Source organism: Artemia sp. Qi Xiang Cuo, chromosome 19 (assembly GCF_049724085.1).
Source record: "Artemia sp. Qi Xiang Cuo chromosome 19, ASM4972408v1, whole genome shotgun sequence".
NCBI classification, from domain to species: domain Eukaryota; kingdom Metazoa; phylum Arthropoda; class Branchiopoda; order Anostraca; family Artemiidae; genus Artemia; species Artemia sp. Qi Xiang Cuo.
Window position 1 is genome coordinate 24,690,822 of NC_142812.1, and position 9,526 is coordinate 24,700,347.

General features: G+C 34.9%; 1 protein-coding gene across 4 annotated transcripts in view; it reads left to right on the forward strand.

Moving 5' to 3' along the window:
- LOC148940642 (serine protease 42-like) overlaps window positions 1-9,526 on the forward strand; it is a 71,408-nt gene that overhangs the window by 20,200 nt on the left and 41,682 nt on the right. For 2 of the 4 annotated variants that reach the window (XM_089104725.1, XM_089104726.1), the window contains exon 1: window positions 4,570-4,684. The exons of the other annotated variants lie outside the window; for them this stretch is intronic. In XM_089104725.1, the coding sequence (XP_088960851.1) occupies window positions 4,603-4,684 (82 nt within the window). In that variant the 5' untranslated portion in view covers window positions 4,570-4,602. Of the gene's footprint in view, window positions 1-4,569; window positions 4,685-9,526 lie in introns of those variants that run through there. 4 annotated transcript variants of the gene reach the window in all.

Here is a 9,526-nt window from a genome sequence, read left to right on the forward strand (position 1 = left end):
AGGGATTTTTAAACATTTCGTTGCAGAGACCTGTCGGTTAAGAACGTGCGTTTATAGTAAAGAAAACTCTAAAATACAGAGCTTTGATATAAAAAAAAGCGCACCATATAGATTTCATTTTAGTTTCTTAGACCACACTGTCTTTCCATGAACACAGGTTTAATATTTTAAAACAAAGCAGCAGACAAAAAAAATACTTTAAATAATAAAGAAATCCGAATATTTCAAATTTCTATTAATCTAACGGTCAAATTGCATTGAGGAGGGGACAGCCCCTTTCATATACGGAATAATTTCTGTTCGTTTTAAGTTTTAATGTTGCTCCTTACTTTCATTTAAAAAACTTGTTTTTTTATTTAATTAATTATTGAACGTTTTTGAATTAATGGAGGTTTTGATTTTGGTTAAATGGCTTTCTCGAAAGTTGTTTAATTTTATTTACGAACATTTTTATTAGTAATAAATATACGTAACTTAAGAATTAACTTACGTAACGAACTTATATATCCATCTATTTTTAATACGTATATTAGGGGGGTCGCCCCCTAGTCAATACCTCCCTCTTTACGCTAAAGTTCGAATTTTGTTCCAATTCTTTAAAAATGACCTCTTAATCACAAATACCGTTAATTAGAATAAATAGCTCTTATGAAAGTACTAAAAAATCTTTGGCTTAAAGAGCGAGGTATTGACTAGGGGGTGAACCCAGTCATATACTTAATAATTTCTGTTCGTTTTAAGTTTTGATGTTGCTCCTTACTTTCAGTTGAAAAACTTGTTTATTTTTTTGTTAAATTTCTGATCGTTTTGTATAAATAATGCTGGGAAATACGGCGCCCCCTTCATAGAAATGTCCCTTCCCCCATGACAACTTCCTCCATGGAAAGATCCTCCCACATAACCCCTCCCCCCCCCAAATACCAGAATAAATCCCCCTTGAAAACGTCTGTATACTTTCCAATAACCAATACTATGTGTAAACATTGGGTAAAGTTTATAACTTTCAGCCCTCCCCCCAGGGACTTTGGAGGATTAAGTCATCCTAAAAGACATATTTATTATATTTTCGATAATGCTGAACAAAATGGCTTTCTCAAAATTTTGATCAGGTGACTTTAGGAAAAAAATAGCGTGGGAGGGGGCCTAGTTGCCCGCCATTTTTTGTTCACTTAAAGAGGGCACTAGAACAGTTAATTTCCGTTTGAATGAGCCCTCCCACGATATTCTAGGACCACTGGGTCGATATGATCACCCCTGGGGGAAAAAAACAAATAAAATCTGTGATTCTTTTTCTGGCCAAAAATAGAAAATTCCACATTTTTGCCGATAGGAGCCTAAAACCTCTATAGTACGGTTCTCTGATACGCTAAATATGATGGTGTGATTTCCATTAATATTTTATAGCTTTAAGGGGGTTTTTCCCCATTTTGTAGAAAATCAGGCACATTTTCTCACGCACGTAACTTTTGATGGGTAGGACTAAACTTGATAAAACTTATATATTTGAATTCAGTATTAAAATATGATTCTTTTGATGCATCTATTGGTATCAAAATCCCGTTTTTTAGAGTTTCGGTTACTATTGACCCGGTTCGGTTACCCCAGTAACACTGCCTATTACCCCAGGAAGATGAAAAATGAGCAGAGGTTGCACCACTATCTTTCAGATTTCAAGAGGCACAAGCATTTTCATACAATTACTAACATCCTTTCAGCAATCAAAGTTGCAATCAGGAAGTTTTCAATGATAGAAAAGATGTTCCGCGGTGTGACTGATTCTGGGAACAATGTCGACAAAGCCTGTGGAATATGACCCATTTCCTGAACTACATGTTTTTAACATTGTCTTCATTCATCTGTTGCACATGTTCTTGGATTTTGGTCCACTAGAAGCTTAGTCAATGACATCCCAGAAGAAGATTGCTTGGAATTCATTGATGAAGTCGAACATGTCCAACTGGTGAAAATGTTTCAGATCTCAGATGGTCTTTTTGTTCCTTGTTCTGAAAACTCCAAAAATGGAGTTTTGACCCTACTCATGTAAATTTCTGCTCGTTTTGAGTTTGATTCGGTTAATTATTTGAATTTCTGTTCGTTTCGGGTTTCATTTATTTATCGATGCTGATTTGTGGTAGTTTTACGATCGGTAGATTATTTGATTCTATTTTTGCTCATTTTTGGTTAAATGGAGTTCTTATTTTGGAGAAAACATTTTTAAATTAATTTGTCCACTAAGGCTTCTGGACGTCAATTTGAAATATTCAGATTTCTTTACTGTTTAAAGTTCTTTTGTGTTTACTGCTTTGTTTTAAAATATTAAACCTGTGTTCATGGAAAGACAGTGTGGTCTAAGAAACTTTAGGAGCGTTCTTAACTTGAGGTGTTGAGGAGGAGGCGACCCCCTTCATATACGTAATAATTTCTGTTCGTTTTAAAGTTTCATGTTGCTCCTTACTTTCAGTTGAAAAAACTTGTTTTTTTTTATTTAAATAAAACAAATAACTCGATGAATACACGTGGTAGGAGCTTTATGAGAATACGTGGCAAACGCATGGTGTGAAAATTGGCTATTTAGTTTCTTCCAAGGGATCTGTAGCGGATCAAAGATCACAACATCAGTTTGGCATAGAATCATAAATCGGTTTAATTTTTTCAACGCTCGGTAATACCAACTTGGAGCATCAAACCCGGAAGCTTAGTGACAGCATAGTTGCCAAAACATTGAAATGTATCTCAATTTATTCTGTCAAAATGATACACAGATATTAAAGTCTAAATTTAGATAAGATAACTATAAGTTAAAACATGTATTTTTCTGTAGTAACTTATGGCAAACAGCTCATTTTTATACAACTGTTTGAGATTAAAAAATAGCCGGTTTGTAAAGGGAGAGTATAGGACAGTCCTGGGTTCTTTAATTAGTCTCATTCACATAACCCACGACTTTCACTATTTTGGACCAAGAGTCCCAGCAGTTGGCACATGAGACACGAACCACTAAAATAAGAGGCTGAATCAGAGAGCCTCGTATCTTGTGTCTCGTAGGTTTTTAATTATCAGTACAAATAAAACCCTTTTTCTTACTTAGAATTCTGTAGAATTAAGAAAAAGTAGCGCTTTACTAACACCTATACTGGTTTGAGACTCTTAAAGATTTATAAATGTGCATTGAAAGTTATCGATATCTTGGTGGGTGAAAGACTATTGAGTGCCTCATATTAAATTCTGAAGGGTACTTGTAGAATGTTCTGATCCTAATAAAACATCTTTTTCTTGCGTCAGGCTTATGTTTTCATTACAGCGTTAGTTTGTTTAATTCTAAAAATATTGGGAAACATCACATGTCAGCGTATTTGAGCTGGTTTTTTAGACATATTGTGAAATCGGCAAAGCATTAATGTCGTTCGTTTTGGTTCAATTTCGCTCTTTACCTCCTTAAGAAAATCTTTATTTTTAGTTAATTGGGATATAAATTTTAATTTCCGCATTTTTCTTTTACACCTCAAGAATGACGTCTTTTTAAATTGCATTGTTGGCTTCTGACCTCTTTTACAAATTTGCTATTTGACATTTACTTAGCAAAGCTCGAATCGGACTAAATATAACATGAACTACTCTTCGTAGTAATTTTATAGATTAATCGCATTTTTTGAACAAAACTTTTAAACATGGCTGTTCAACCCTATTCACAGGAGCATTGTATGGATAGGAGGGGGAGGATCCTTGATACCGGGCCCACTTTAAGGTTCAAGAGTCTATAGAGCATTTGCCGAATAGGTGTCTAAAAGAAAGCTTCTGAAACCGCACAAGAATACTGTTTTTTACGTCTTGATCCTCTCTTGTAAACGCATTTGAACCTCTAGCTTCACTGAGAGAAAAAAAACCTACGTCACGTATATGACCCAGAGACGGTTTAAGGGGAGGGACAGAGTGGGTACTTGCCGCGAATGCCGAAATTTGAGGGACAAAAAATTTCTTACTATTAATCTAACGGTTATAATCACTTTGCAATTTTTGAAATTTTATGAATAAAGTAGAGAGGTCAGTTAAAAAATGAAAATAATCAATAAGTTATTAATAAAATAAAAATAAATTGAAAATAAAAATAATCAAATAACAACAATTAAGATAATAAACTTAAAATAATTGGTAACAATTGAGTAATTTAATAAATAAATTGAAAACTAATTGAAAAATAAATCATTAATTGATCTATAAATTTAAAATAATCTTGATAATAAATGAAAATTTTGTTAAAATTTAGAGTGAAAATTTTGTGGGAGACTGGAGAATCTGCACCGGGGTGCAAGAGAGGCCAGAACCACCACTCATACAACCACGCTTTTTTTAACAGGCGGCTACGTGTTAGATTTCTCTCTGACTTTCTTTAGAAAAATAGAGTTTTATGAAATTGTGGAAAGCTGACATTAATCCTTCTTTAACGACTGTGCTTCATCAATTAATTAGCATACGTTAATTACCACCTAATTACGTTTATTACCTTTTTAATTTAGCATTTATCACTTACTACATATCATTCTGGTATTTAATTTCTAGAAAGTGTTAGATATACTTTCGGTGTTTGAAAATATTTAGTGCGCCATGAGTATCTATTATACAGCATTTCTTTTTGTTGGTGTTTCTGGGCTTTTTGGTAGATTCAACTTTTTCTCCAATAGCAAAGGTATAAATAAACTCTATTTTTGTGTATATTTGATTTGTTCTTCTTTTTTATCATTATTTTGATTCAACATGTATTTCTAATCAAATTTGTTTTGCCATTAAACCGTACAAAACCCTACCTTTTTATTTTCCCTTTTCGATTTTCTTACTAAATAAAGAGTGACACAGTTTCTATATATTATTAATTAAAAAATAGTTTTCTATAAAGCTTAATAAAAAAAACTTTGTTGAAAGTAAAAAGCAAAGATAAAACTTAAACAAACAAAATTACTGCTTCAGGGTTTATGCAACATATTTTTGAAAAATTGTTTCAAACAATCTGACTCTTGGTATTTTCCCATGTTTGTAGAAATAAGAAAATCTAGAATTCTGAAACCAGAAATTCTAGTTGTGCATAGAAGTCTGAAACCACAGAGTTCTAGAATTCTTCAAAATTCTGAAACCACAAAACTAACGCAACAAAACATGATTAGAAGCCGAAAAATCCTTAAGTAGCCTGCAGAAAATAAAAAACTAATTCCAAAGCCCACCAATATTTCAATAGTCTACCAGCCGTGAAATCAATAAATTTTACTATGGAGTTTTCATTCTCTAAAAAATTCAAACAAACTTAGTTTTCTGTAAAGCGTTAATTTTTCAGAAGTATACAAACATGGAAAATATCATTTTTTTAAACAGATGTTCAACTGTTTGCTGTCATCGGAAAAATTTTGTTTTTCAAAATTAGTTTCGTTTATTTTTTTATTTTAAAAATTCACAGAATAAATCATACAAAAGGATCTTGCCAGCTTAGGCAAAAAAAACAACAAAAAGTCAAAATTAGTTTTTTTAAATAGGCTATTTTTATAGGTTTTACTTCACATCTCTTTTGAAAATTCCCTTACAAAAATGTTTAAGGTTTTCACATAAAGAGTCTATGGGGTATATTATCGTTGGCATATTTGAGGAGTTGTAGATAAATGTCATTTTTATTTAAGAGTTCTCTTAAAAAAGCGGCTGGAAGGCTTACAGAAAGATGTAGCAATGAGAATTGGAGGAAATGATGAGCATTGGAGCCATGGCCATTTTCAATGAAAGTCTTAGAGTGATTTGAATCCCCCTCTCACCCGAAATGTATTTTTGATTCGGAAAAATGTAATAAAAATGCATAAAAACATTTTTGATACTATTTTAAAGTTTTCTTCGTAAGCTCCCTCCCCGCCATGAAAAAACACCTCTCCTCCTTAGCAAAAATCCTAGATGTGGCCCTGATTGGAGCTCAGATTTTTCATTTTCTTAAATTGGAGTAAGATATTAAAGACAAACGGAGGGAAAAACTAACCCTTTAGTAAATATCTATGAGATGCATCATGAGGAGTATGCTGTCGTGTTTCAAAATGACCGCTATACTCCTAGCCGCTCTTAGATACAAAATTTTGATAACTTTTGTGCATGTGATGTAATTTGATTGATTCAATCTCCCCTCAAAGTCACCTCAAAGCGTACTAAAAGTTTCAACTTAATGCCTTTAGTTGGTCCTGAAATATTGCATACCCGCCATTTCGATAGTCTGGATCTAGTCGTAGTGTCTTTTCATTCAGTTCAACTTCCCTCCCAATATTCCCTATACGTTTAAAGGGTTCTAGGCGTTTAACCCCCTGGCAATTACCTCCCTGGACCCCCCCCCCGCGGAAACCCACCCCTGAAAAAATACCTTCCCCTAAAAATGCCCCCAACGGAAAATACCCCTACGGAAAACACCCCCCCCCGCCGGAAAATACCGCCGCCCACGGAAAATACCCATCCGGTAAATACCCCCCACTCCCACCCCCCGTGGATCCAAATTTAAATTTAAAGACACTTGAATCTAAATTTAGAAAACACTTAAATGAAGCTTTACATTTACTTTATACTGGGATTTTTTTTTTTTTTTTTTTTTTTTTTTTTTTTTTTTTTTTTTTTTTTTGTTAGTTAACAAAATTTCCAGATACCTCGCTATTCTTCTGTAATTTTTAGTGGCCATATGACTTCAAACTGTCCAAATATTTTACCACCACCCCCCTGAATTGCAAATATATAGCCCAAATTGTATATTTCCCATATATTCTGTCACTTGTCTTTGTCTTGTCTCGTGCTAAGCTGAAAAAGAACTAACAAAGAATAAACAATAAGTAGAACAACAGGGAAATTTTTGTATACGAATCAGTGGAACGCAAGTAGAAGGCTATCTTATACTCGTGTCAGGGCTCCTTATATGGGCATAGAATACTGACAGGGCTCCAAATATGGGCATAGAGCCATTAGGGAGAACACGTGGTTAATGGGGTCAATGACCTCTTTTTCCAAGATCGAGTTATTTGATGTTTCTATGTGTAATAGCTCCGGGACGAAGGTTGCACATGCGCATTGAATTCTAACGGGAACAATGTTATTGATCTAGGACTCGAGGGGGAAGTGAATTTCCGAGAAATTGATTGCGTAATCGAAGGGGAAATTAAGAAACAAACATGCCTTCTTTAATCTGTGATTTACATAATCGCTAGGGGAAATTATTGATTCTCGAGCGGGGGAATTAAGAAACAAACATGGCTTCATTGTTGTTTGGTTAGCCTGTTCTGTGAAATTGATTTACATAATCGCTAGGGGGAATTATTGATTCACGAGCGTGGAAAATTACGAAACATACATGGCTTCATTGTTGTTTGGCTAGCTTGTCCTGAGAAATTGATTTACATAATCGCTAGGGGGAATTATTGATTCACGAAGGGGAGAATTAGGAAACATTAAGGCTTCTTTAATCTTAGGTCTGAGGGATTTATTTATTATTGTTGTTTTTGGACAAGTGCATGCTAGGGGTGAATGTCAAGGTGTCCTGGAATAGGAAACAGTTAGATCACATGTTTCCTTCTCAGCCAATCAGCGAGTCGGATACATCCTCCTTCTCAGCCAATCAGAGACCTGCTTACATATGATTTTCCCCGTTACATAACAATTCGCCCTTGAGATTTCGTATATAACGGGTGTGCAATATGATTCAATTATCATAAAGTATTTTGTCGTTGTGTAAACAAAAATGGATAAATTTTATGAAGTTTAAGTATTGTAAAATACAATTTCAAAGTGCATTTATTATTTTTTTAAAAAATTATTGTCCAGTTGACAAAAATCCTATAGGGGTGTAACCCCCCCCCACCCCTCTCACCTAGTCCATATCTTAGTGTTATGATATCTAAAAGCTTTACTATAAGCACTAGTTTAGGTATGGAAAACACCTCATACCGTATCCCGCTGTTTACGACCACAATTCTGTTTTTGATAAATTCCGTATCTTATCTAAAAGCAACTGTCAACTTTCTGTCATTCCCTTAATATACAGTCCGCTATGGCTTGACTTACAGATTTCTCGCAACGATTTAATTATCTGATAATTACTGACACCCCTTTAAAGTACATCCGGCTTTGATAAATATACAATAATTTGGATAGCGGCTTAACCAAAGGTTTCTCTTTAAGAAAAAGATACATTGCTTTATTATGCGTAAATTGAATAGCATTTTGACCATATCTTTCGGTGTGGGGGAGGGGATATTTTTCCATGTCTTTTTCTCAGGGATATTTTCCGTGGGGTTATTTTCAGTGGTCTGTTTTTTTCTGGGGGGCGTGATAAATATACAAACTAGGCCGGCCTTTGAACGGTTCAGTGATCCATAATTCTTCTTTCTCAGATTCAAAAAAGGATGCAATTATTATATTTCACGAAATTTTTTTAACGTTTTTTGGTAAATTGAATCGCATTTTTTCCGTTTCGTTGGGTGGTGTGGGCGGGGATATATTTCGATGTCTTTTGTCTCTGTTTTCTTGTCCGTGGGGGTTTTGGTCCGGGGTCTGTTTTTTTTCTGGGGGGTATGATAAATATAAAAACTAGGTCGGCCTTTGAAAGGTTCCGTGAGCCGTAATTCCCAGATTCAAAAGGATGCGATATCTTTCAGTGGTGGGGAGGAGATATTTTTCCATGACTTTTCTCAGGGATATTTTCCGTGGGGTTATTTTCCGTGGACTGTTTTTTTCTGGTGGGGTGTGATAAATATACAAACTAGGCCGGCTTTTGAATGGCTCAGTGGACCGTAATTCTCAGATTCAAAAAGGGTGCAATTAGTATATTTCACGAAATTTTTTTACTTTTTGCTTTCTTAGTGATATACTAAACAAAATTGCATGGATGGGCGTACTAATTTTTATTCTGTGGAAAAAGGGGAAAATTATTTAGATACTAACTTTTTTCTCTTCTTTTCAGGACAATTATGAAGAATATATGGCCACTCCACCCAAGAGAGCAAGGGAGGGTGAGGCACCCCCACAGCACGCGAGCCACTGGTTGGAGAACCCTGCTGCCACATCGGTGCAAGAATGTAAGGTCGTCGCCCCGTCCACTCTCCATCATGTATTGCCTGCAAGAACTGCCCCACCTGTACAAGGTCAGGAGGTCCAGCATGCTTCTCCAGGGCCTTCAGGTACTCAACTGCAGCCGGAATTTGCAAATGTGAGCATTTTTTTACCTAACTTTTAGAAATATCTAAACAAATCTATTTTTCATCGCGCTGTAAAAGTGTTTGTGTGTGTCTGTCTCAGAGATATTAAAATATTAACCCCCCGCCCCAACCATTGTTTTAAATTTCTCTGCTCCCCCCCCCCCCTCACAGAGTGAGATATCTAAATATAATTTAATTTTTTTTTTTTTTTGCTTTGTCAAAGAAAACCACTCTTTTTTTTTCTAATCTTTCCTATTTTCTCTGGCCCCACTGTAGGCATTTTCGCTATCTCTTCAACCTCATAATAATATTTTTCGTTAATTTCTTGTCAATTA